Raw genomic sequence first — 26,304 nt, 5'->3', positions numbered from 1 at the left:
TCCAGAGCCCTTCCTGGATCAAAAATTCAATTATTCTTGGAACTAAGAGTATGAGGGAATGGAGTTTCTGTAAATTTTTAAATCAAAATAATAAACTTTTCTTGGCACACATCCAGTGTTGCAATTCCGGGAGCAGATCACAGAAGCAGGACTGAGCCTGGGTGGTGCTTCCACCTACTGGACAGAAGCTGAATGACTTGAGAATATCCCCCCTCCCCCTCACTGTGAAGAATGCTTATAAAGGTCATTTTTTTATTGGTCCAGAGGACCTTGTCCTTGTGTCTTTCTCTTGGCCACTGGTTAGGATGGCACATAAGCTTCTCAAGTTGAGTAAGGGCATGGACATAGTTCCCAGCTTGCTTATGTAGATACATAGTGTTCTTCCCAACAAGAGTCTTATTCTCTGGAGATGTTAGATTTCACAATTTGCCTCCATAATTTCCTCTTAGATTTCTCCACTTTAATACAAATTTCCCAACGTTGACAATCTTGAGAGGGAATCCTGACGTCAAGAGGCTTTGGATGTGAAAACCAAAAAGCCCCTGTTTCCTGTGCTATTATTCTGTGACATAGTTCTGTTAATCCTTTTTCTGCTCAGCCTTTTCTCTAAATGTGATATTCTTTTCCCTTGATGCCCTTTAAGCTCTGAACTCTGAAGAATGAAGTCACGATTGTAGGTAACTTCAAAGGCAAAAGCAGTGGGGCAATGCACAGGAGGCACCACCCCTGTATTGGTGTGGGAGTGTAAAGAATAAAGGAGATGGGGATGTGACCGTGGGACTAATGCATGCATTATTCTCTTTGGTCATAGGAACCTACCTCTCTCCATTGGCATTTCCATGCCCATTGTCACCATCATCTACATCTTGACCAATGTGGCTTATTACACTGTGCTAGACATGAGGGACATCCTGGCCAGTGATGCTGTTGCTGTGGTAAAGGATTTTCACTAGCAGAAGGCTGAGGGTGTACTTGTGGGAAAGTGGGTGGTCCTTGAAAGGAATATGCTTAGGGGCGCCTGGCTCAGTTGACGGAGTGACTCATGATCTCAGGGTTATGGGTTATGAGCCCCATAGGAGGTATAGGGATTACTTATAATTTTTTTTTTTTTTTTTTTTTGAGATAGAGTACGAGTGGAGGAGGGCCAGAGAGAGGGAGACACAGAATCTGAAGCAGGCTCCAGGCTCTGAGCTGTCAGCAAAGAGCCCAATGCAGGGCTCAAACTCATAAACCGTGAGATCATGACATGTGCCGAAGTCGGATGTTTAACTGACTGAGCCACCCAGGCGCCCCTACCTACTTAAAATTAAATCTTAAAAAAAAAAAAAAAAAAAGTATGCTTACCATACTGGGCTTACAAAGTCCTGTCACCCTGGTTGTGAATGAAGAGTTAAACAAGGTAGGGGCTATCTGGGGCACGCTTGTCCATGACTTTCATCCTGTTTAGGTCCTGCTAATGACACTTTTCTGTTCCTTTCCCTTAGACTTTTGCAGACCAGATTTTTGGAATTTTCAATTGGACAATTCCATTGGCGGTTGCATTATCCTGCTTTGGTGGCCTCAATGCCTCCATTGTGGCTGCTTCTAGGTAAGAGTGGTGTCTTTTACAGGGTGTGTGTGGGGGGGTGGGTATCGTGAAGAGCTATGGCAGGGAAGAGTAGGACTTATAGGACCCAGAGTGTAGTCACTGCTCCCCAAGTGATATTAACCCCTTTGTTCTTGTTTCCATCAGCAGCCTCCAGTTCTCACTAATCTCTATAACTGAACTCCATTCCATATTATTCAAACTCTTTTGAAGGAGGGGATGGCAGAAGAAGGGCTATGTGGTATGCGAACCAGCCATACCCAGTGTCCCACAAGTTTCTCAGCCTCTTTCATCTTACCCCAAATAGGCTTTTCTTTGTGGGCTCAAGAGAAGGCCATCTCCCGGATGCCATCTGCATGATTCATGTTGAGCGGTTCACACCGGTACCTGCTCTGCTCTTCAATGTAAGTGACCTCAAATGGGGCTGAAAGCCAGACTATGGGGGAAATGTTAATAGTACACACAACTGTTCTGGCTTCCTCAAAGCTCTAGAGTCTAACAGAAAAACTACCTTCCATAAAAAATGGTAACCTCCTCTGGTCTAGGATAAGGCATAAAGCATGCTGAATATATTGAGATGAAATGACTGCCAAGATTAGTAAGTGCTGTAGTGTTTAAAGGAAGAAATGATCTTCCATGGGGGCAGAAGGTGCATGAGGAAAGACTTCTTGGACAAAGTGCATCTGAAGTAGATTTTTATGTTAGGTAGCAAAAGGTGGAGATGGGCTTTAGGTTAAGAGAAACTGTATGGGGGGCGGGGCATGTGGCTGGCACAGGTAGTGAAGCATGCAACTCTTGATCTCGGGGTTGTGAGTTCAAGTCCCACACTGGGCGTAGGGATTAAAAAAAAGGGCATTAAAAAAACCCCTTGAGTGACAAATGCTGTGAGGAGGAGCTGACTTCTGCTTGTGCCTGCAGGGTATCATGGCACTGATCTACTTGTGTGTGGAGGACATCTTTCAGCTCATCAACTACTACAGCTTCAGCTACTGGTTCTTCGTGGGGCTCTCTATCGTTGGTCAGCTTTATCTGCGCTGGAAGGAGCCTAATCGGCCTCGTCCCCTCAAGGTAATTCACCTCCATCTTACCTTTGCTCCAGGGGATTCTTTCAAGACAGAACCCTCTGCCTAGGATTTGGTGGTGGTAGTGGGTGGAGATGAAGGGGATGGACGGGCTCAGTGCTGTAATCTTCATAGGAGAAACTGCTACTGTAGCTGTCTAACGTCCATTGTTTTGTCTTGTGCCCTTCAGCTCAGTCTTTTCTTTCCCATTGTCTTCTGCCTCTGCACCATCTTCCTGGTGGCCGTACCGCTTTACAGTGATACCATCAACTCCCTCATCGGCATTGGCATTGCCCTCTCGGGCTTGCCCTTTTACTTCCTCATCATCAGAGTGCCAGAACACAAGCGACCTCACTGCCTCCGAAGGATTGTGGGTAAGCCTTTGGGTCTTTTTTTAAAGTAGGCTCCACACCCAGTGTGGAGTCCAATGTGGGGGCTTGAACTCCCAACTCTGAAATCAAGACCGGAGCCTAAATCATGAAATTGGATGTTTAACCAAAAGGGCCATCCAGCCACCCCTCCCCACCGCCCCAAGCCTCTGGATCTTCGAGTTGGCTTAGCTATTGTGTACGGCCTTTCCACAAATCTCATCCCCCTAAGTCACCTTTGCCGTTGGCTCTTCCTGTTAACACTAAGGCTTAAATGAATTGTCCTCCAGGCCAGCCCTGTTCAGTGCCACTTGAATTGAGCTCAGTTGACCTCTTCTCACTTTTGACTCGCACTTCTCTTTGTAGCATCCACTACATGGTACCTCCAGGTCCTATGTATGTCAGTTGCTGCAGAGATGGATTTGGAAGATGGAAGAGAGATACCCAAGCAACGAGATCCCAAGTCTAACTAAACACCATCTAGAATTCTAAGATGCGGAAAGCGGGGGTCTCTTGTTTCTTGCTGGCTGGAGCCAAGGAAGAGAAAAGGAAAGTACACTTCTTTGTTGAAGCTGCTCAGACCAGGCTTCTGGACAGGTGCCTCCAATTTTTGAACTTGCTTTTTGAGAGATGAAAAGTAATTTATTTGTTTTGCTACACACTGTTCCAGATTTTTTTTAAAAAAGAGACAATATAGCAGACTGTGGTGGGGAGCATGTCAGGTGTGGGCTTGGTTGTACTAGTAGCATATTCCCGTGTGTCAAGATGTTCACTCACTTCTGGGTGTGCCTACCCACTCCTTTCCTTTAAAAGGGCCAATAATGCTCCAAACTTCCTGTCTCCTTTAGAGAGAGAGAGACATGAAACTGTCACAGGTGCTAGACAATAAACGTTATGTTCTAAACTTTGAGTGGCTTCATTTTAGATAGGTGTCTGCTTTTAGTGTTCCTCCTAGCCTAATGAAAACTGTCCCAGTCTTCTGCTTGTCTCTCAAGTCAGCTGTTGGAGGCTGATGAAACCAGTCTCTATGCGAGAGAGCACACCTAAGTTGCTCTAGCAAAATTTTAGGTTGTTAGATATCAACTCCTGTCGTTCATACTGATCACTAAGAAATTGAGCACATCTACTTGAATATTTTATAGGATCCAAGATAAATGGATGGAAAAATCCATGTCTGAGGTAGGAGTTTAAGATCATAATGCCAGTTGACAACACTGAGGCACTTCCTAAGAGCATGGGCAGGAGCAATTACCAATCAATCTATCCTTCAGTTCATTTCCCTGTTTAATAAGTGTCAGAAAGCAGCATGGAGTACAGAGGTTTACTAATTCTGTGGATGGCAAGATCACTCGGCTCTTTTACACTTAGGGGTAAGAGTCTGTAGTGGAATCCACTTTTACAATGAAGATCTGTACAACACCTCAGAGTTTCTAAGGCCTGGGGCAATGACTCAGCGTCAAATCTTGTTCTGAGGCCGAGTCTTTGAAGAGAGAGTTCCTACCAGTGTGAGCAGAGATGGAATTCAGCTGAGTGTGTCACGCCAGGGCTGCTTTGACTTTGGGTTGGCACTGCTGCTACTCGGGGTGCTGGGAGGCTGATTCTTTCCAGGCTGTAGCAGAGGGTTGTGGGTGAAGGTCTGTCGTAAGGGACCTAGAGCAAAAGAAAACAAATCTCAATGAACAAAGGAAAGGAAGAAACAAATCACAGAATTTAGCCTGAAAGGGTTATTTACCCCTGGCTGCTAGCTCTAAGTGATTCTGCATGCGTCGTTCGCGCTCTTGTAGCTGATGAGCCAGTTCAGCGTTCTTCCACCCTGTGTAAAGAGGAAGGCAGTTGGGCCTCTACCCATTTTTTGACTACTTTCCCCCAATCCTGTTATACTGAGGGCACACCCTTACCTTTTTTGAAGCTTTTTAAGAAGCCTTCCTGTGGAAGTAATTTGTCAGAGTCATGCACCACACGCTGGGGGATTTTAAGTATAGTCCGTACGGCTGGAATCCGGAGGCAAGACACCTGGCCCAGGGAAAACACATTGGAGGAGAGCCAATACATGAACACAGCCTGGATGAAAAGAAAGAGACAATACTCAGAAACTGTCATCTGTTACTAGCTCGATGGGAGATGGCAAGGCTAGGTGGAAGGGCTTAGAGCCAGTTCCTAAGCCATTACCTACCGTGGGGAAATGGACAGTTATGGGCAAGACTGCTAGGGGCATCACTCTGATTATATTTCTCATCCACTGAAGATCAGAACTTTGTACACCAGTCTCAGCGCCTAACTGCCAAAAAAATAAAAAAGGAGCAAATGCACATCAATTTTAAAGAATCTGGCACAGATTTCAACCCATCAATTCTACTTCTCCAAGGGGCAAAGAATGACCATTCTGCATACTTTACCCCTACTCCCTACTTTGCAGACCTGGCACTTGGCCAGCCTGGGCTTACCTCAAGGACACCCCACATTGTAGCAGTTACTACCAGTGGTAATATGTAGGTGGGGTCAGACAGTGTGAGATCCTGGAACCATAGGAGGCCACCTGTTTGCAGGCTGGGCACAGGAAGGTTGGCCATTTCTCTCAAGGCAATGAAGAAGGAGATGAAGATTGGGGCCTAGTACAAAGGATAAACAGTGTCAGGACCCTTTAGCAAAGGAGACATTCTCATTGCTCCATTACTGAAAACTGTATCACCACCACTGCTTTTTCGGGGTCTAAGGCATGGGAAACACAGGAGGCTATCTGACTGGTATGGGATAAAATCAGAAGGAAAATGTTTTTGCTTACCTGAGTCAGAGGTAGAATAAGAGGTCTAAAGAGTTTAATATCATGCTTTTTCTGGTAAAATGTCATTTCCGAGGAGGCCTTGTAAACTGTGAACAAGGGGAAATTAATGGTTGGGCTAACAGTTACATCAGTGGAGGTCACCATCCTTACTATCTGGCCCATGAAATTTCTACCTGACCCTTGCTAGTCACTGCAAACATTAGGCCCAAGGAGCAGGTACATCTTTACAACTTGCCCACCTCTAGTAACTCCCGATTTTGGTCATTCCCTTCCCTCAGCAGAATGTCAGCAAAGTGCAAATGTGGTCTGCTCCTACGTGCATTCTGCAGTTGACTCACACTCAGCATGGTCTCCTGCCAACTTGGCCTCTCTGATTCGAGTGGAAAACTTCTGGATCTCTGGCAAGTGGTTGTGGATCTTGGCTGCTTCTCGTTGGCCCTTCACGATGAGAGGAAACACCAGGCATCGGGCAAGGACTGTACCTGGAAAACATACACTAGGACTGAAGTGAAATTAAAGCAGTTCTGCAGCTAGAAGGCTGAAGGTCTTTAGGTCCTCACTGAAAGACTCTTTCTTATTCCAGTCTTTTCAACACTGCGACTCTTGCTGGAGGAGCCCAAAACAAAGGGCAGGGGTGACTTAGTTCCTTCAAGGCTTAGTCTTCTGCTTTGATATCACAATGTCTAGCATTAACTTCTGTAAGCAAATGGCCAGGAATACTGTTTATTTCCTTGAACAAAAGGAAGGTGACAGAAGATACTTCTCTAGATCAGTGGTTTCCAAACTCTTCAATTATCAATGGAACCCCCCCACCCCCAACTCTTAGGTGTAGCCCCAATACACGTAACATAAAATTGAGCTGCTCTGGATTAGGGGGTAGTCTGACTACAGAACTGTTCAAGCTCTGGCTTTTTCTTTCCTCAGAGGCACCATTATAGAACTCTGGGGCTCCCAGGAATAAAGTTTGAAAACCACTATCTTAGAAATCCCTAAGGTAGGAAGTAATTTGGTGGCCTACTGCTTTAGCTCCTATTTCTTTTCTTCTATTTCCTATTTCTTGATAATTCCAACAAATACTTTATCTGTAGACAAGCAAGAGGGTCTGGGCTGAAAAAAGAGGGTGGTGGTAGTGGTAGTTGGGGGGATATGGGCTTAGGCTTTATCAACATTATGATGGCTGATGTGGAGTGGAAAGAGAAGGGAAGCTAAGGATGAAACCGAGAATACTAGCCCTGAAGGAGGAGACCGAGAACTGGGCAAGGGCAATGGAAATGGAAAAATGTGGTTAGAAAGACTGGAAGAAAATCAGGAAAGATGATCACAAAAGCCATGGGATAGATTTCAAGGTCTAAAGTGTCTAATACAGGACCTTGGTCCCAAGAGGTCAAAATGGAGGAGGAGGAAAGATCGTGAGCTTACATTCTCTCAAGGATATACCAAAATCTGTAACTACATATATAACTGTCTCTGAGAAAGAACTTCAGAGTAGCAGAACAGATCTTATACAACTAAGGATATAAAGAAAAAGCCATTCTGAGCTGGATAGGAGGCAGAGACACGGTCTAGTCTGGAACCACGAGTGGGAGGGACTTCATAACCATAAAGGCTCTCCCTGTGAAACGAGGGGTCCAAGCCCTGTATTAGGTTCCCAGGACTGGGGGACCTGCACTGGGAAGACAAGCCCCGTACAACATCTGGTTTTGATAACCAGCAAGGCTTATGTCTGGGAGAGCTGGAGTGCAATAGGAAACACACTCTGCTTTTATTTTTTATTTAACAAAAATTTTTTTCCTTAATGTTTATTTATTTTTGAGACAGAGATGAGCGTGAGCAGGGGAGGGGCAGAGAGAGAGGGAGACACAGAATCCGAAGCAGGCTCCAGGCTCTGAGCTGTCAGCACAGAGCCTGACGCAGGGCTCGAACCCACGGACTGTGAGATCATGACCTGAGCTGAAGTCGGTCGCTTAACTGACTCAGCCACCCAGGCGCCCCCAGACTCTGCTTTTAAAGGGTACAGCACAATCTCACTTGCTGAAGGTTCAGTGCAGAGGCAGCAGTTAGAAAAATGGGCTACACATGGAAGAGATCCACAGACTAATTTTAAGGCATGTGCTGGCAGGGCAGGGATCTGTTGGAACATTCTCTGGGGATGGAAGAGCTGGTGGGCACCATTTCTGACATTCCTCATCTACTGTGCTAGCACCAGCTTGCTCAGCCCAACTCATGCACAGGCCAGGAGCCCCTCTTAAGTGGCTCCCTGCCCTCCCCCTCCCACCCAGCAGGTGGCCTCAGTCTGCACCAGAGCCACCCCCACCAAGAGGTCCCTGCCCTGCCTACTAGAGCACCTGCAACAGCTGGGCTTGGTAGCCAGCTATGCTGGGGCCAAACCCTCACACCAGCCCACCCAACAGTAGTAGTAGCTGGGCCTCTCAGACAGGATGGGGGGCAGCTCTACTTACCAGCACACCTGAAGAAGCTGTGGCTGAGCCTTGTAGACAGCTGTGTCAGGGGACAGCTCTGCAAACCATTGAGTCTGCACCAACAGAGACCCAGCCACAGGAGAAGGGTACACACCACTCACACAAGGAACCTCTAGGGCACCTGGCTCAGGTGACCGGGGAGTTTGCACTACTGGACCTCACAGGACACCTTCTGCAAAAACTCATTCCTTCACAACCAGGAGACAGAAGTGATCAAACTAATATAAACACAGAGAGTTTAGGCAAAACGAAGAGCCAGAAAAGTATGTTCTAAACAAAAGAACAAGACAAAACCTCAGAAAAAGAACTAAACAAAGAAGAGATAAGCAATCTACCAGATACAAGGGTCTAAGTCATAAACATACTCACTGAACTCCAAAGAAGAATGGATGAACAGAATTTCAACAGAAACTATAAAATAGGGGCCAATGAGAGCTGAATACAATAACTAAAATAAAAAGTACATTAGAGGGAATCAATAGCAGATTAGGTGATGCAGAAGAATGAATCGGATATCTAGAAGATAGTGGAAATCACCCAATGGGAACAGCAAAAAGAAAAAAGAAAAATACTGAGGATGATTTAAGGAACCTCAGGGATATCAACTGTACTAACATTGGCATCATAGGGATCTCAGAAGAAAGAGAGAAAGGGACAGAAAACCTATTTGAAGAGATAATGGGTGAAAAATTCCCTAACCTGTTAAAGGAAACAGACATCCAACTCCAGAAAGCAGAGACAATCCCAAAAAAAGATGAACCCAAAAAGATGCACACTAAGACTAATTAATAAAAATTCCAACAGTTAAAGAATCTTAAAAGCAGCAAGAGGAAAACAACTACATACAAAAGAGCCCCCATAAGACTATTAGTTGATTTTTCAGCAAAAACTTTACAAGCCAGAAGGAGCACAATATATTCAAAGTGCCAAAAGGAAAAACTTACAACCGAGAATAGCCTACCCAGCAAAGTTATCATTCAGATTGAGGGAGAGATAAGGAGTTTCCCAGAGAAGCAAAAGCTAAAGAATTCATCAACACCAACTAGCCTTATAAGAAATATTAAACAGAATCCTCAAAACAGAAAAGGCTATAATTAGAAATAAGAAAATTATGAAAAAAAATCTCACTGGCAAAGGTAAACATATAATAAAGGGAGCAGATAACTGACTACAGACTTTAGTATGAAGGTTAAAAGACAAAAGTAATAAAATCACCTAGACCTACAATAATTAGTCAAGAGATACACAAAATATTAAATTCTAAGATATGTCAAAAACAATGTAGGAATTTTCAAGTCATTTTTTGTACCACCTACCCATTCAAAGTATCATATAATTATTTCATAGGCTTTCTGAATAAAAGCTTTTAAAGCTTCAAAACAAAACAAAACAGACATCAAAATAAACTCCAAAAAACCCAAACACAAAAACCAAAACCTACAAAATGTGAGAAGGGGGACTAAAAATGTAGTGCTTTTAGAATGCACTTGAACTTAAAGCAACCATCAACTTAAAATAGACTGTTATGGGGGCGCCTAGGTGGCGCAGTCGGTTAGGCGTCCGACTTCAGCCAGGTCACGATCTCGCGGTCCGTGAGTTCGAGCCCCGCGTCGGGCTCTGGGCTGATGGCTCAGAGCCTGGAGCCTGTTTCCGATTCTGTGTCTCCCTCTCTCTCTGCCCCTCCCCCGTTCATGCTCTGTCTCTCTCTGTCCCAAAAATGAATAAATGTTGAAAAAAAAATAATAAAAAATAGACTGTTATGCACATACAATGTTACATATGAACCTCATGGTAACCACACAGCAAATACCTATAATATACACACAAAAATAAAGAGAAAGGTATACAAACATGACACTAAGGAAAGTCACCAAATTACAAGGGAAGAGAAAGATAGGAACAGAGAAGAACTACAAAAACAAGCAGAAATCAAAAAAATGGTAAGAAGTAAGGGCACCTGGCAGGCTCAGTTGGTAGAGCACGTGACTCCTGATTTTTAGGGGGCTGTGAATTTGAGCCCCACATTGGGTGTAGAGATTACTTACAAAAATGATAAAAAGTATATCTTTCAGTAATTACCTTGAGGGTAAATGAACTACATGTTCCAATCAAGACACGGGTGGCTGAATGGATTAAAAAAACAAGACTCGTCTATATGTTGCCTGTAAGAGACTCACATGTGATTCCTAAGAAGACAGACTGAAAGTGATGGAAAAAGATATTCCATGGAAATTAAAAGAAAATTGGGGTAGCAATACTTGTATCAGACAAAACCGAGTGACAAAAAAGGGCATTACATAATGATAAAAGGATCAATCCAAAGAGAATATAACACTTGGAAATATTTATGCACCCAGCACAGGGGCAGCTAAATATGTAACGGAAATGTTAACAGACAAAAAGGAAGAAATTGACACTTATACAATAAAGGTAGGGGACTTTAACATCCCTTTTACATCAATGGATAGACTGTCCAGACAGAAAATCCATAAGGAAACAGTTGCTTTAAACAACACATAAGACCAGAGACTTAATAGATATATACAAAGCATTCCATTCCCAAACAGCAGAATACAGGGGTACCTGGCTGGCTCAATCAGAAAAGCATGTGACTCCTTGGGAATGCAGGCTGGTGCAGCCACTCTGGAAAACAGTATGGAGGTTCCACAAAAAATTAAAAATCGAACTACCTTACCACCCAGCAATTGCACTACTAGGTATTTATCCAAGGGATAAAGGTGTGTTGTTTCGAAGGGGCACATGCATCCCAATGTTTACAGCAGCACTATCAACAATAGCCAAGGTACGGAAAGGGCGCAAATGTCCACTGATGGAGGAATGGATAAAGAAGATGTGGTTGTGTGTGTGTGTGCGCGCATGCGCACACACACACATACACACACACACACACACACACATATACACACACAATGGAGTATTGCTTGGCAATCAAAAAGAATGAAATCTTGCCATTTGCAACTACGTGGATGGAACGAGAGGGTATTATGCTAAGCGAAATTAGTCAGAGAAAAGACAAATATATGACTTCACTCATGAGGACTTTAAGATATAAAACAGATGAACATAAGGGAAAGGAAGCAAAAATAATATAAAAATGGGGGGGGGACAAAAACATGAGACTCTTAAACATGGAGAACAGACAGGGTTACTGGAGGGGTTATGGGAGGGTGGATGGGCTAAATGGGTAAGGGGCATTATGGAATCTACTCCTGAAATCACTGTTGCACTATATGCTAACTAACTTGGGTGTAAATTAAAAAAATAAATAAAAATTAAGAAAAAAAAAAAAAAGAGCATTAACTCTTGATCTTGAGTTTGAACCTCATGTTGGGTGTAGAGATTACTAAAAATAAATAATAAACCTTAAAAAAATATTAAAACAACAACAAAACAGTCCCCAGACAGCAGAACACACATTCTTTTCAACTGCACATGGGACATCCTCCAGGATATATGTTAAGCCACAAACCAAGTCTTAATGAACTGAAAACTAAAATCATATCAAGCATCTTTTCTAACAACAATTGTATGACACTAAAAATCAATTACAAGAGGAAAAATGGAAAAGCCAAACATGTGGAGGCTAAACTACATGCTACTAAACAACCAGTGGGTCAAGGAGGACCTTGAGATAAATGAAGATGGAAACACAATAGTCCAAAATCTATAAGATGCAGCACAAGCAGTTGAAAAAGAGCAGCTTAGATAGTAAAGACTTACCTTAGGAAACAAGAAAAATCTAAAACAATCTAACCTTACAGCTAAATGAACTAGAAAAAGAACAAAGCCCCCTGCGTAGCTCAACTGGTTAAGTGTCTGACTTCAGCTCAGGTCATGGTCTTGCGGTTTGTGAGTTCAAGCCCCGTGTCGGGCTCTGTGTTGACAGCTCAGAGCCTGGAGCCTGTTTTGGATTCTGTGTTTCCCATCTCTCTCTGTCCCTCTCCTGCTCATGCTCTGTGTCTTTATCTCTCAAAAATAAATAAACATTAAAAAAAAAAAAAAAAAAAAAAGAACAAAGCCCAGAATTAGTAGAGGGAAGGAAATAATAAAGATTACAGCAGAAACAAATGAAATAGATTAAAAAAGCAATACAGAAGATCAACAAATCTAAGGGATGGTCTTTTTTTTTTTTTTTAATATTTTATTTTTATTTTTGAGAGACAAAGCATGAGCGGGGGAGGGCAGAGAGAGAGGGGGACACAGGATCCAAAGAAGGCTCCAAGCTCTGAGCTGTCAGCACAGAGCCCGATGCAGGGCTAGAACTCACAAACCGCACATCATGACCTGAACTGACATCAGATGTTCAACCGATTGAGCCACCCAGGTGCCCCAAGAGGTGGTCTTTTAAAAAGAGAAACAAAATTGGGGCGCCTGGGTGGCTCAGTTGGTTAAACGCCCAACTTTGGCTCAGGTCATGATCTTGTGATTTGTGAGTTCGAGCCCCACTCCAGTCTCTGTGCTGACAGCTGAGCCTGGAGCCTGATTCAGATTCTGTGTCTCCCCCTCTGCCCCTCCCTCGCTTGCACTCACTCTCACTCTCTCTTAAAAATAAATACACATTATGGGGCGCCTGGGTGGCGCAGTCGGTTAAGCGTCCGACTTCAGCCAGGTCACGATCTCACGGTCTGTGAGTTCGAGCCCCGCGTCGGGCTCTGGGCTGATGGCTCAGAGCCTGGAGCCTGTTTCCGATTCTGTGTCTCCCTCTCTCTCTGCCCCTCCCCCGTTCATGCTCTGTCTCTCTCTGTCCCAAAAATAAATAAACGTTGAAAAAAAAATTTAAAAAAAAAAATAAATAAATAAAAATAAATACACATTAAAAAAAGAAAAAAAAAGATAAAACAAAATTGATAAACTTTAGCCATCAAGGAAAAAAAAAGAGAGGGCCCAAATAAAATCAGAAATGAAACAGAACAACCCATACACCGAAACACAAAGGATTATAAGACGCTACTATAAAAAATAATATGCCAACAAATGGGACAACCCAGAAGAAACATACAATCTTCTGAGACTAAATCAAGAAGAAATAGAAACTCTGGACAGACTGATTACTAGTAATGAAATTGAATTGTGAATCAAATTACTAACAAACAAAAGTCCCCAGATCAGACAGCTTCACAGGTGAATTCTACCAAACATTAAAGAAGAGTTTATACCGATCTTTCTCAAACTATTCCAAAAAACTGAAGAGGAAGAAAAGCTTTCAAACTCATTCTATAAGGCCAGTATTACCCTGATACCAAAGACATCACAAAAAAAAAAGAAAACTGCAGGTCAATATCCCCGATGAACATACATGTAAAAATCCTCAACAGAATATTAGCAAACCAAATGCAACAATACATTAAAAGGATCACACACTATGATCAAGTGAGATTTATTCCAGGAATGCAAGGATGGTTAAATATATGCAAACCCATCGATGTTGACACACATTAACAAAAAGAATAAAAATCATCTCAAAAGATACAGAATAGGCATTTGATGATAATTTCAAAATCCATTTATGATTAAAAACTCTTGGGGCACCTGGGTTGCTCAGTTGGTTAAGCATCCGACTTTGTTTGGCTCAGGTCATGATCTCATGGCTCATGAGTTTGAGCCTTATGTCAGGCTCTGTGCTAACAGCTCAGAGCCTGGAGCCTGCTTCAGATTCTGTCTTCCTCTCTCTCTCTCTACCCCTCTTTCACTCATGCTGTCTCAAAAACAAATAAACATTAAAAAAATTTTTTTTAAATGTTTTAAGAGAGTCTCAAAAAAGTAGGTATAGAGGGAATATACCTCAACATGATAAAGGTCATCTATGACAAATTCTCAGCTAACATACTGAATAGTGAAAAACTGAAAGCTTTTCCTCTAAGATCAGGAAGAAGACAAGGATGCCCATTCTCATTGCTTTTAACAATGAGGTGCACCTTGGAGATGTTGCAGTTTTGGTTCTAGACTACCAGTAAAGTGGTTATCACAACAAAGAGTCAAATGCATTTACTCGTTTCTCAGTGCATATAAAAGTTATGTTTATACTATGCTGTAGTTTATTAAGTGCAATAGTATTATGTCTAAAAAAACAATATACATACCTTAAAAGTACTTTATTGGGGCACCTGAGTGGCTTAGTTGGTTAAGCATCCAACTTCAGTTCAGGTCATGAGCTCATGGTTTGTGAGTTTGAGCCCCATGTCGGGCTCACTGCTGTCAGTGCAGAGCCCACTTTGGATCCTCTTTCCCCCACTTCTCTCTGCCCCTCTCCCACTTGCACTCTCTTGCTCTTAAAAATACATAAACATTAAAAAAAAAAAAAGGTACCTTATTGCTAAAAAATGCTATCATCTGAGCTTTCAGCAAGTTATCTTTTGGCTCCTGGAGGGTCTTGCCTTGATACTGATGGATGGCTGCTGACCAGGTGGTTGCTGAAAGCTGGAGGTGGCCGTGGCAATTTCTTAAAAAAGACGGCAGTGAGGTCTGCTGCACCAATTGACTTCCTTTTATGAATTTCTCTGTAGAATGCAATGCTGTTTGATAGCATTTTATCCACATTAGAACTTTCAAAATTGGAGTCAATCCCTGCTACTGCTTTATCACCTAAGTCTGTGTAATATTCCAAATCCTTTATCATTTAACAGTCTTCATAGTATCTGCACCAGGAATAAATCCATCTCAAGAAACCACTTTCTTTGCTCTTCATAAGAAGCAACTCCTTATCTATTCAAGTTTTATCATGCGACTGCAGCAATTCAGTCACATCTTGAGGCTCCCTTTTAGTTTTCTTGCTATTTCTATCTTATCTGCAGTTACTTCCTCCATTGAAGTCTTGACCCCCTCAAAGTCATCCATGAGGACTGGAATTGGAACTTATATCATACTCTTATTAATGTTGGTATTTTGACCTTTTCTCATGAATCGTGAATGTTTTTTATGGCATCTAGGATGGTGAATCCTTTCCAAAAGGTTATCAATTTACTTTGCCCAGATCTATCAGAGGAACCACAATCTATGGCAGCTTTAGCTTTACAAAATGTATTTCTTAAAAATTATGACTTAAAATTACTCCTTAATCCATGGGCTGCAGAATGGACATTGCATTAGCAGGCATGATAACATCAGTCTTGTATACCTCCATCAGAGCTCTTAGGTGACCAAGTCCATTGTCAATGAGCAATATTTTGAAACGAATCTTTTTCCTAAGGACTAGGTCTCAATGGTAGGCTTAAAATATTCAGTCCATGTTGTAAACTGATGTGCTGTCACCCAGGCTTTGTTGTTCTATTTACAGAGCACAGGCAGGGTAGATTTAGCATAATTCTTCAGGGCCTTGCAATTTTCAAAATGGGAAATGAGCACTGGCTTCAACTTAAAGAGATTAAAACAATTTTTTAAATGTTTATTTTTGAAAAAGAGAGAGGGGCGCCTGGGTGGCTCAGTCGGTTTAGCATCCGACTTGGGCTCAGGTCATGATCTCATGGTCTGTGAGTTCCAGCCATGCGTCAGGCTCTGTGCCGACAGCTCAGAGCTTGAAGCCTGCTTCAGATTCTGTGTCTCTGTCTCTGCTCCTCCCCAGCTTGGACTCTCTCTCTCTCAAAAATAAATAAAAGATTTAAAAATATACACAATGAAAAAAAAAAAAAAGAGAAAAGAGTGAGTGGGAGAGGGGCAGAGAGAGAGGGAGGACACAGAATCTGAAGCAGGCTCCAGCCTCCAAGCTGTCAGCACAGAGCTGACGCAGGGCTCAAACCATAAGATCATCACCTGAGCCCAAGTCGGAAGCCTAACTGACTGAGCCACCCAGCCACCAAAGGGTGTCTTGCCTCCCGGTTGGGAAATCGAACCAGGTCTCCTACATGACAGGTGGGGATACTCACCACTATACTAACAAGGACAACTCAACTTAAAGCCATCAGTTGTATTAGCTCCTAACAAGAGTCTGCCTGTCCTTTGAAGACATTGACTTCCCTCTAGCTGTGAAAGTCCTAGATGACATCTTCTTCCAATATAAGGCTTCTCATCCATGTTGAGAATCTGTTGGTTAGTGTGATGACTTTTGCCTTCCTCACTAAATTTAATCATTTCTAGCTTTAATGGCGAGACATGTGACTACTCCTTTCACTTGAACAATGAGAGGTCACGGTAGGGTTATTAACCCTAATTTCAGGCCTAATTTCAATATTGTTGTGCCCTGGGAAGGCCTGAAGAAAGGGACAGAGATGGGGGAATGGCTGGTTGGTAGAATAGTCAGAACACACACATTTATTGATTACATTCTCTGTCATATATGGGTACAGTTTGTGACACTCCAAAACAATTACAATGGTGGGGCGCCTGCGTGGCTCAGTCGGTTAAGCGTCCGACTTCAGCTCAGGTCACGATCTCGCAGTCCGTGAGTTTGAGCCCTGCGTCGGGCTCTGGGCTGATGGCTCAGAGCCTGGAGCCTGCTTCCGATTCTGTGTCTCCCTCTCTCTCTGCCCCTCCCCCATTCATGCTCTGTCTCTGTCTCAAAAATAAATAAACGTTAAAAACAAAAACAAAAACAATTACAATGGTAACATCACAAAACACTGTAACAAATATAATAAAAAAGTTTTAAGTATTGTGAGAATTACCAAAATGTGACACAGAGACAGGAAATGAGCAAATGCTGTTGTAAAAATGGCACTGATAAGACTTGCAAGATGCAGGGTTGCCACGAACCTTCAATATGTAAAAAATGCATTATCCACAAAGTGCAATAAAGTAAGTTATACCTGTACTGGAAGTCCTACCACAGCAATAGATGAGAAAAAGAAATAAAAGCCATCCAAACTGGAAAAGAAGTAAAACCATTAGTATTTGCAGATGACACATTACTATATACAGAAAACCCTAAAGACTATCCAAAAATGATCGGAATAAATGAATTCAGTAAATCTGCAGGATACAAAATTAATACTGAGGAACAAATTTAACCAAGGAGGTGAAACACTTGTACTCTGAAAACTATAAGACGCTGATTATAGAAACTGAAGGCAATACAAATAATGGAAAGATATACTGTGTTTATGGACTGAATTAATACTATTAAAATGTCCATACTACCGGGCTTCCTGTCTAAGGTGGCAATGTAGGAAGACACTGAACTCACCTCCTACATGGACACACCAAATCTACACCTATTTACAAAGCAATTCCTCCTGAAGAACTGAGGGCTGACTGAACAGCTTCTGCACAATGGAAGATAGATCACATAGAGAAAGGCAGGAGAGATGGACACACACTAATGAAGGGAACCTCCACGCCCCAGCACTGTGAACCGCAGTGGGGAGGGACTGCATTGAGGGATCACAAGCAGTTTCTTCTACCCTGGGCACACAAAAAAAGCAGCAGTATGAAAGAGCAACTGGCTGGCTCAGTCAGTAGAGCATGAGACTCTTGATCTCAGGGTGGTGAGTTTGAGCCCTACACTGGGGGTAAATTACAATCGATTAATCAATCAGCAACTAAATTACAAAGCAACTGGCTTTAGAACCCTGCCAAACAGTGGAGAGCTGCTGGAACTCTCTCTAGCACTGAGGGGCTGGAGAATGTCAGAGTTTACATTGTCCTTCCACCTTGATAGCACTGATGGGAGGCAGGGTCTAGGTGCCATAGCTGGCCGGCTGCCGCACGAGCCCCAGGACACTAACCCATACCAACCCTGGATAAACTAGGTTACAGAAAAAATAAAAGCTGTGGTTTAAAAAGGTTCCAGTTGTAGAACTCCGCCAAATGACAGGGCAGCTGCTGGAACTCTCTTCAGGTCAGTGGGGCGTGCGAGTGCCACAATTTATGTTCCCCTTCCACCTTGATCGCATGGACAGGAGCCAGGTCTGAGTACCCTAGCCAGCCTACCTCTTCAGTGAGCCCCAGGATCTTAGCCCATAACAGTCCAAGCCATCCCACCAAAGCAGCCCTTGTGTGGCACATGCTAGTTAGTGCTTACTATACTTCCAGTTGTCTGGCCAAGGTGCCATAGGCACAAAGTAGCCTGAAACATCCCAGACCTGCAACACTTCAGCTCCAGAGGACTTCCTAGGGCATCCCTGGTGCAGAGTGCTCTGGGACCTCCCAGCACATGCTTGCTTTGCCTCCACCCATCCTGCCAGGGTGCTCCCTGTGTGGAACTCCCCAAGACACCTTCCCTCCCCCAGCCTAAATCCACTTTAGCTTCAGCTGTCCTGCTGGGACACCCTCTGTGTGAAGAACTTTAAGAAGATTGAGATCATCTTTTCTGACCACAAGAGTATGAAACTAAAGCCCAAAACCCCCACAAACACGTGGGGGCTAAAACATGCTACTGAACAACCAATGAAATCAAAGAGGATATGAAAAATACCTTGAGATTAGTGAAAATGAAAACATAATGGTTCAAAATCTTTGGAACAAATATCTTTAGAAGCAAAAGTAGTTCTAAGAGGGAAACTTACAGCGATACAAGAAAAAAGAAAAATTTCATATGATCTAACCTTACACCTAAGTGAACCAGAAAAAAAGAGACCAAAATTAGTAGAAGGAGGGAAATAATAAAGATCAGAGCAGAAATAAATGAAATGGAGACTGAATAAAAATGATAGAAAAGATCAGTGAGGGGCGCCTGGGTGGCTCAGTCGGTTAAGCGTCTGACTGGCTCAGGTCATGATCTTGTGGTTCATGAGTTCAAGCCCCACACTGGGCTCTGTGCTGACAGCTCAGAGCCTGAAGCCTGCTTCAGATTCTGTCTCTGTCTCTCTCTGCCCCTTCCCCACTCATGCTCTGTTTCTTTCTCAAATATAAATAAAACATTAAAAAAATAAAAATAAAAAAAAAAAAGATCAGTGAAATCAAGAATTGGTTCCTTGAAAAGATAAACCAAATTAATAAACCTTTAGCCGGACTCATCACAAAGAGGATCTAAATAAATAAAATCAGAAATGAAAGAGAATAATACTACACACACACACACACACACACACCCACACACACACTGGAATATTACTTGGCAATGAAAAAGAATAAAATCTTGCCATTTGCAACTACATGGATGGAACTAGAGGGTATCATGCTAAGTGAAATTAGAGAAAGACAAATATATGACTCCATTCATATGAGGACTTTAAGAGACAAAACAGATGAACATAAGGGAAGGGAAGCAAAAATAATATATAAAAACAGGGAGGGGGACAAAACATAAGAGACTCTTTAATATGAAGAACAAACAGGGGGCTACCGAAGGGGTTGAGGGAGGGGAATGGGCTAAATGGGTAAGGGGCATTAAGGAATCTACTCCTGAAATCATTGTTGCACTATATACTAATTTGGATGTAAATTAAAAAAATAAAAAAAAAATAAAAAAAAAAAGAAAGAGAATAATACCACAGAAACACAAAGGATTGTAAGACATTACGATAAATAATTACATGCCAACATTATATGGGACAACCTGGAAGAAATAAATTCCTAGAAACATACAATCTTCCAATACTGAATCAGGAAGAAATAGAAAATCTGAACAGACTGATTACTAGTAATGAAATTGGCAATCAAGCTCCCAAAAAACAAAAGTCCAAGACCAGAGAGCTTCATAGGTGAATTTTACCAAACATTTAAAGAAGAGCTAATCTTATCCTTCTTAACCTATCCTTCTTAAACTATTCAAAAAACTGAAGACGAAGGGAAGCGTTCCAAACTCATTCTATAAGGCCAGTATTACCCTGATACCAAAACCAAAGACACTACAAAAAAAAACTACCTGGCCGATATCTGTGATGAACACAGATGCAAAAAAAACCTCAACAAAATATTATCGAATCGCATTCAAGAATACATTAAAAAAAAAAAGTTTATTTACTCATTTATGAAAGACAGCCAGTGAGTAGGGGAGGGGCAGGAGAGGGAGACAGAGCATCCCAAGCAGGCTCTGTGCTGTCAACGCAGGGCTCAAACTCACAAAATGTGAGATTAAGACCTGAGCTGAAATCAAGAGTCAGATATTTCCCCAGCTAAGCCACCCAGGCACCCCAAGAACTTTTGCTTTAAGATCAGGAACATGCCAAGTATGTCCCCTCTTGCCACTTGTATTCAACACAGCACTGGACGTTCTAGCCACAGCAATCAGATAAGAAAAAGAAATAAAAGGCATCTAAATCAGTAAGGAAGAAGTAAAACTGTCACTATTTTCAAATGACATACACAGAAAAACCTTAGAACTCCACTAAAAAAAACCGATTACAAGTAATATATGAAAATAAATAATAAATGAAAACAAAGCTGCAAGATACAAAATTAACATACAAAAATGCCTTGCATTTCTACAGACTAATTATGAAGTAGCAGAAAGAGAAATTAAGAAACAACTTCATTTACAACTGCACCAAATAGAATAAAATATCTAGGGATAAATTTAACTAAGCAAGTGAAAGACTTGTCTGAAAACTGTAGAAGACTGATGAAAGAAACTGAAGACAACACAAATAACTGAAAAGATACACCATGCTCATGGATTGGAAGAAAACTGCTAAAATGTCCATACACCCAAAGCAATCTACAGATTCAATGCAATCCCTATCAAATAAAATACCAATTACATTTTTCACAGAACTAGAAGAATTCTAAAATTTGTATGGAACCACATAAGACCTTAAATAGCCAAAACAATCATAAGAACAAAAATGAAAGTATCACAATCCCAGATTTCAAGATCTATTACAAAGTTATAAAACAGTAGGTACTGGCACAAAAACAGACACATAAACTAATGGGAACACAATAGAATCCAGAAATAAACCTACATTTACATGGTCAATTAATCTTTGACAAAGGTGGCAAAAATATACAACGGAGAAGAGACAGCCTCTTTAATAAATGGTGTTGTTAAAATTGGACAGCCACATGCAAAAGAATGAAACTGGAATCACTTTCCTGCACCATATACAAAAATAAACGAAACTAGATTAAAGACTTCAATGTGAGACCAGAAGACATAAAATTCCTAGAAGAAAATATAGGCAGTAAATTTTTGGACATCAGCTTTAGCAATATTTTTCTGGGTATGTCTTCCCAGGCAAAAGAAATAAAAGCAAAATAAACTATTGAAACTACACCAAAACAAAAAGTTTTTGCACAGTGAATGAAACCATCAACAAATCAAAAAGGTAAACTACTGAATGGGAGAAGATATTCGCAAATGATATAATCAGTAAGGGGTTAATATCCAAAATAAAGAACTTCTACAACTCAATATCCAAAAAACAGTACAATTAAAAAATGGGTAGAGGCCCTGAATAGGAATTTCTACAAACACATGCAGACGGCCAACAGACAAATGAAAACGTGCTAGGGGTGTCTGAGTGGCTCAGTGGGTTAGGCATCTGACTCTTGATTTCGGCTCAGGTCATGAAATCAAGATTCGTGAGTTTGAGCCCCTTGTCAGGCTCTACCCTGAAAGCGCAGAGCCCACTTGGGATTCTGTCTCCCTCTCTCTCTCTCTCTGCCCTTCCCCTGCTTGCTCTTTTTCTCTCTCCCTCTCAAAAATAAATAAGTATTAAAAAAACAACAACAAAAAAGAGACAGAGGGGTGCCTAGGTGGCTCAGTTGATTAAGTGGCTGACTTGGTTTCAGCTCAGGTCATGATCTCATGGGTTTATAAGTTTGAGCCCTGTACTGGGCTCTGTGCTGATGGTGCAGAGCCTGCTTGGGAGTCTCTCTCTGCCCCTCCCCCCTCTCAAAAATAAAATATACAAACATAAAAAAAAAAAGAAAACATGCTAAACATCACTAATCATCAGGGAAATGCAAATCAGAGCCAAAATGAGTTATCACCTCAACATCTGTCAGAATGGCTAGAATAAAAAGGAAGTAAGTGTTGATAAGGATGTGGAGAAAAGTGACTCATCGTGCACTGCTGGCGAGAATGTAAAATAGTACAGCCACTGTGGAAAACAGCATGGCAGTTCCTTAAAAAACTAATAATAGAAATACCATATGATCTAATCATCCCACTGCTGGGGATTTACCCAAAGAAAATGAAAACAGTACTTCAAAAATATATATACACCCCTAAGTTCATTGCAGCATTATTTACAACAGCCAAGATATGGAAGCAACTGTCCATTCATAGGTGAATGGCTAAAGAAGGTGTAGTGTATACACACACGGCAGAATATTATGCAGCCATAAAAAAGAATGAGATCTTGCCATTTGTGACATGGATGGACCTACAGGGTATTATGCTATGTATAGTCAGAAGGAGAAAGACAAATACAGTATAATTTCACTTATATGTGAAATCTAGAAAACCAAACAGACCCGTAGATATAGAGAACAATCTGGATGTCAAAAGGGAGGGGGTTGGCAGAGATGGGTAGAATAGGAGATGAAAAGGCACAAACTTGGGGCACCTGGGTGGCTCAGTCGGTTAAGTGTCCAACTCTTTTTTTTTTTAAGTTTATTTATTTTGAGAGAGACAGAGCACAAGTTGGGGACAAGCAAAAGAGAGGGGGACAGAGGATCCAAAGCGGGCTCCTCACTGATAGCAGAAGGCCTGATGCAGGGTTCAAACCCACAAACCAGCAGATCATGACCTGAACCAAAGTCAGATACTTAACCAACTGAGACACCCAGGTGCCCCTAAGCATCTTGCATTTGCCTCAGGTCATGATCTCGTGGCTTCTGAGTTTGAGCCCCACAATAGGCTCTGCGCTGACAGTGAGGAGCTTGCTTGTGTTCCCCCCCCACGCCCCCCACTTGCTCTCAAAATAAGTAAATTAATTAATTAAATGGTACAAACTTCCAGGGGTGCTAGGTTGGCTCAGCTGGTAGAGCATGCGACTCTTGATCTCGGGGTTGTTGAGTTTGAGCCCTGAGATCAAGAGCTGCATGCTATACCGACTCAGCCAGGTATTGCTTAAATAAATAAAAAACAAAGGTACAAACTTCCAGTTACAAATAAAGAAGACATAGGTATGCAATGTACAGCACAGGGAATATAGTTAATAACACTGTTAACAATTTTATATGGTGACATCGTGGTCACTTCATAAGGTATAAATGTTGAATCACTATGTTGTACACCTGAAACTAACATAATATTGTGTACCAACTACACTCCAATAGAATAAACTGGGGGAGAAAGTCTAACACAGAAAGGCTGAATATGAAAAGAAATATGGGCTTAGCTGATGTCACAGTTAAAGTGAGGTGTTATTAATAAGTCAGATCGTTGAGTGTCAAAGAGTGGAAAGAAGTCCACTGCATGCAGGATAGTCTTTTAAAATAACAGCTATGAAAGGAGAAAGAACAAAGGATGAAGGGACTTTTTCCTCAAGAAATACATGGTATGTTTGAACATGTTTATATTTTCAGAATAGGGCAGTAAAAAGACACAAGAGACAGGATGATCTCTGGCGCACGGTGTAGGAAGAAACAGAATTTATAGTCTTCGCCTACAGGAGGAACAATGTGGGCATCTTCCACTTTGGGGGGTTTTAAGTGCCTGGCCTGACCTTCTATTCACCTAAACCAGGGCAGCTTCATCACTGTTAACAAGGTCTCCTTAATCTAACCCCATGCTCACATTCAAATATCTACATTTCTTGAATCTCAGATGATCTAGTGATTTGATAACACCTGTTAGGGAAAGATAAGTAGAGTGTATCTAAGTATCAAGAATCTCTCTCACCTGAATCATCTCCTTTTCTGACCCCTAAACTTCTGCAACTACAGTTGACCTTTGAACAACAGGGGTTTGAACTGCATGGGCCCCCTCATACAGGGATTTTTTTTTTTTTTTTATAGCACTGTAAATGTATTTTCTCTACCTTACTTTATTGTAAGAATATAATATAGAATACATATAACACACAAAATATGTATTAGTTGTTTATGTTATCAGTAAGGCTTCCAACAGTTGGCTTTTAGCAGTTAAGTTTTGAGAAGTCAAAAGTTATACATGGATTTTCAATTGTTGAGTGGGGCTGGCACCCCTAATCCCCAGGTTATTCAAGGGTCAGCTGTAATCCCTCCCATCCATGTATAGAACTGCTATCTTTAAAGTTCTACTTCTAAGTTCCCATTTCCTCTACCCTTGACCAGGATGTATTCCCCTTACATGCAGCAATGGCCCCCCACCAAGGTAGGCCCAGGTTAACATGCATAAATTCCAGTAAGTTCTGAATTAGTCCCACTGGGGTGTATGACCCCAGCCCCAGTTCAGCGAAGCTCTGTTCTGCAGCAGTTTGGATTACATCTGCAGTCTCTCCAGAAGCCACCTCCGTTATGGCTGTGGGTGAGGGAGTTGCAGGAATGACAGGAGGGGCCTGAACCTGTGCAAAAGGAAGCCATGTGTAATACTCAGTAGGGGGGACATACAGAAATCACAGGTCCCCTAAAATAATAACTAATATCAAATCAGGTTGTTCTATTGACTTTCTACTTCTCATTCTCCCAGGTTAGTCTACAGTGTACATGGAATTCAAAGCTTAAAAAGGACATTTTACGTTCTCCTCTAGGCAGGAAGATAAGTTACTTAGAGTAAGATTTCATGACTTCTCTTCCTATTAGGAAGTTATTTCTTCTATCAGTGTTTTCCAAACTTCAGTCATTTGAGCATCACTGGCATGATTTTGCAGATACTGAAACTATCAAAATTTTTACTTAAAACAATTTAGTTTTTAAGACCAAAATATTTACTTGGTCTCACCATCAGAAATATTAATAGCCACGAAGTCCTTGATTTGCAAGTTATAACTTTTCTAATACACACGCACACCTGGAATCACATCTAAACCATCAGTGGCTTGCCACCATTATGGCAAACAATGCCTTGTATAGCACTTAAATCTCTCCTGCTGTACTGTCAGTCATTTCCCCGCTGACTTGAAAATCTATCCCAGGCAGAGATACTACCATTTTGGGGAGCTGTGTGGAGTGTGGCCAAGAACTCTTTGCCACATTCCCTCTCAATGTAGTTAAAACAAAATAGAAACAAATCAACCAACAAACCCCACTCCTAACGTCGCAGGGACTAATCGCCTCTTACCTGGGCTTCTGAGAACAAGATCACAGAGGTACTGAGGCCCCGTGGGCCAGGGGCCGCGAGGAGGACATAGTGCGGGCGCTCGCAGCACCGGCCGGCTGGGAAGAGGTGCCCCGCGGTCAGCGGTTTTCGGGGCCAATGTGAGGGCCCTGCGACGCTGTGGAACTGAGAGGTTAAAAGGAGGATGGGGCCCTCTTATCGGAGCAGATGTCGTTCATCATGCTCGTTTGCCACGAAGCAGGCAGCCCGCCACTACAGGTGAGGGCACTGCTACTCTCCGCGCGCAGATGGCTGGCCCGAAGGCATGCAACTTGTTGAGTCCTGGTTCTCAGTTACCACAGACCCACCCGGGAGCACAGAGGTCGAGGCTAAGGTTTCCGTGGCAGGGGTGACAATGGGACCCGTGAATAGTTAATTATACGCGGCCGCTGAGGCCGCACGGCCGGGGCCGTAACCCTCCTGCGTCCTCAGGCAAGCCGAGGTCAAGAGAGACAGGTCCTAGTGGGCAGGTCATGCTGTCCCTGGCACAAGCTGTCTCGGGCTCGGGCCACAGGGACAGGGGAGCATTCGGGCGCTCAGCCCTGGGGCATCCTTACCTGACGCTGTGGCCGTAACAGGCGAAGAAGCTCCCGGCGTCCGCACATCAATCCCATCGCCATTTTGCCGGGAAGAGGCCTTGCGCTCGCGCCTGCGCACTCAGAACTTTAGCCTCGCGGGAAGAGGCCCTTTTGGAAATGGGCTTGAAGCCAGAGCTATTGCCACGATCAGGTGGTAAAGGGGACTGAAACCTGGCGGCCATATTTGAAGTGGGTACGAAGACGCTAAGGGTCCTATTAACAAGATCGGGCAGTGTTTTCAGGGCTTTCAAAGATTTAAATTAAGAGCCCCGGGAGAGGCGGTCTGGTAGTGACTGCAAACCTTGGGGCTTGGGGTGTTTTCCTCCGTCTCGTAAATCCGCGATTCCCCTCTGATTTGTAGAGTTAAAAA

At 42.5% G+C, this 26,304-nt stretch overlaps 2 protein-coding genes across 5 annotated transcripts in view; one reads left to right on the top strand and one right to left on the bottom strand.

Moving 5' to 3' along the window:
- The window catches only part of SLC7A7 (solute carrier family 7 member 7), a 33,275-nt gene extending 29,357 nt beyond the window's left edge, over nt 1–3,918 (top strand). For all 4 annotated transcript variants that reach the window (XM_045450342.1, XM_045450343.1, XM_045450341.1 and 1 more), the window contains exons 5-10: nt 812–935; nt 1,485–1,588; nt 1,893–1,989; nt 2,504–2,653; nt 2,837–3,020; nt 3,381–3,918. In XM_045450342.1, the coding sequence (XP_045306298.1) occupies nt 812–935; nt 1,485–1,588; nt 1,893–1,989; nt 2,504–2,653; nt 2,837–3,020; nt 3,381–3,487 (766 nt within the window). In that variant the 3' untranslated portion in view covers nt 3,488–3,918. The remainder of the gene's footprint in view (nt 1–811; nt 936–1,484; nt 1,589–1,892; nt 1,990–2,503; nt 2,654–2,836; nt 3,021–3,380) is intronic.
- A 364-nt stretch (nt 3,919–4,282) lies between these two features.
- Nucleotides 4,283–26,030, bottom strand: OXA1L (OXA1L mitochondrial inner membrane protein). The gene is made up of 10 exons (XM_045450345.1): nt 25,914–26,030; nt 25,321–25,482; nt 24,391–24,604; nt 6,135–6,278; nt 5,797–5,882; nt 5,459–5,623; nt 5,188–5,292; nt 4,913–5,075; nt 4,747–4,827; nt 4,283–4,664 (listed from the first exon to the last, which is right to left on the bottom strand). Exons 1-10 carry the CDS (start codon nt 25,974–25,976, stop codon nt 4,537–4,539), a joined length of 1,311 nt encoding a protein of 436 aa, XP_045306301.1. The 5' UTR covers nt 25,977–26,030; the 3' UTR covers nt 4,283–4,536.
- Nucleotides 26,031–26,304: the final 274 nt, after the last annotated feature.

This window comes from Leopardus geoffroyi, chromosome B3 (assembly GCF_018350155.1).
Source record: "Leopardus geoffroyi isolate Oge1 chromosome B3, O.geoffroyi_Oge1_pat1.0, whole genome shotgun sequence".
NCBI classification, from domain to species: domain Eukaryota; kingdom Metazoa; phylum Chordata; class Mammalia; order Carnivora; family Felidae; genus Leopardus; species Leopardus geoffroyi.
The sequence above is the reverse complement of the archived record's forward strand: the minus strand, read 5'-3'. Positions and strand labels throughout refer to the sequence as shown.

What these genes read in the sequence shown, in the direction of transcription:
- OXA1L (XM_045450345.1), bottom strand. Translation starts at nt 25,976, where the DNA reads ATGGCGATGGGATTGATGTGCGGACGCCGGGAGCTTCTTCGCCTGTTA. An exon ending in TGTTACGGCCACAGCGTCAG is followed by an intron (nt 25,483 to 25,913) that starts GTAAGGATGCCC and finishes TTAACCTCTCAG; the next exon opens with TTCCACAGCGTCGCAGGGCC. An exon ending in CTTAAAAAGCTTCAAAAAAG is followed by an intron (nt 4,828 to 4,912) that starts GTAAGGGTGTGC and finishes CTCTTTACACAG; the next exon opens with GGTGGAAGAACGCTGAACTG.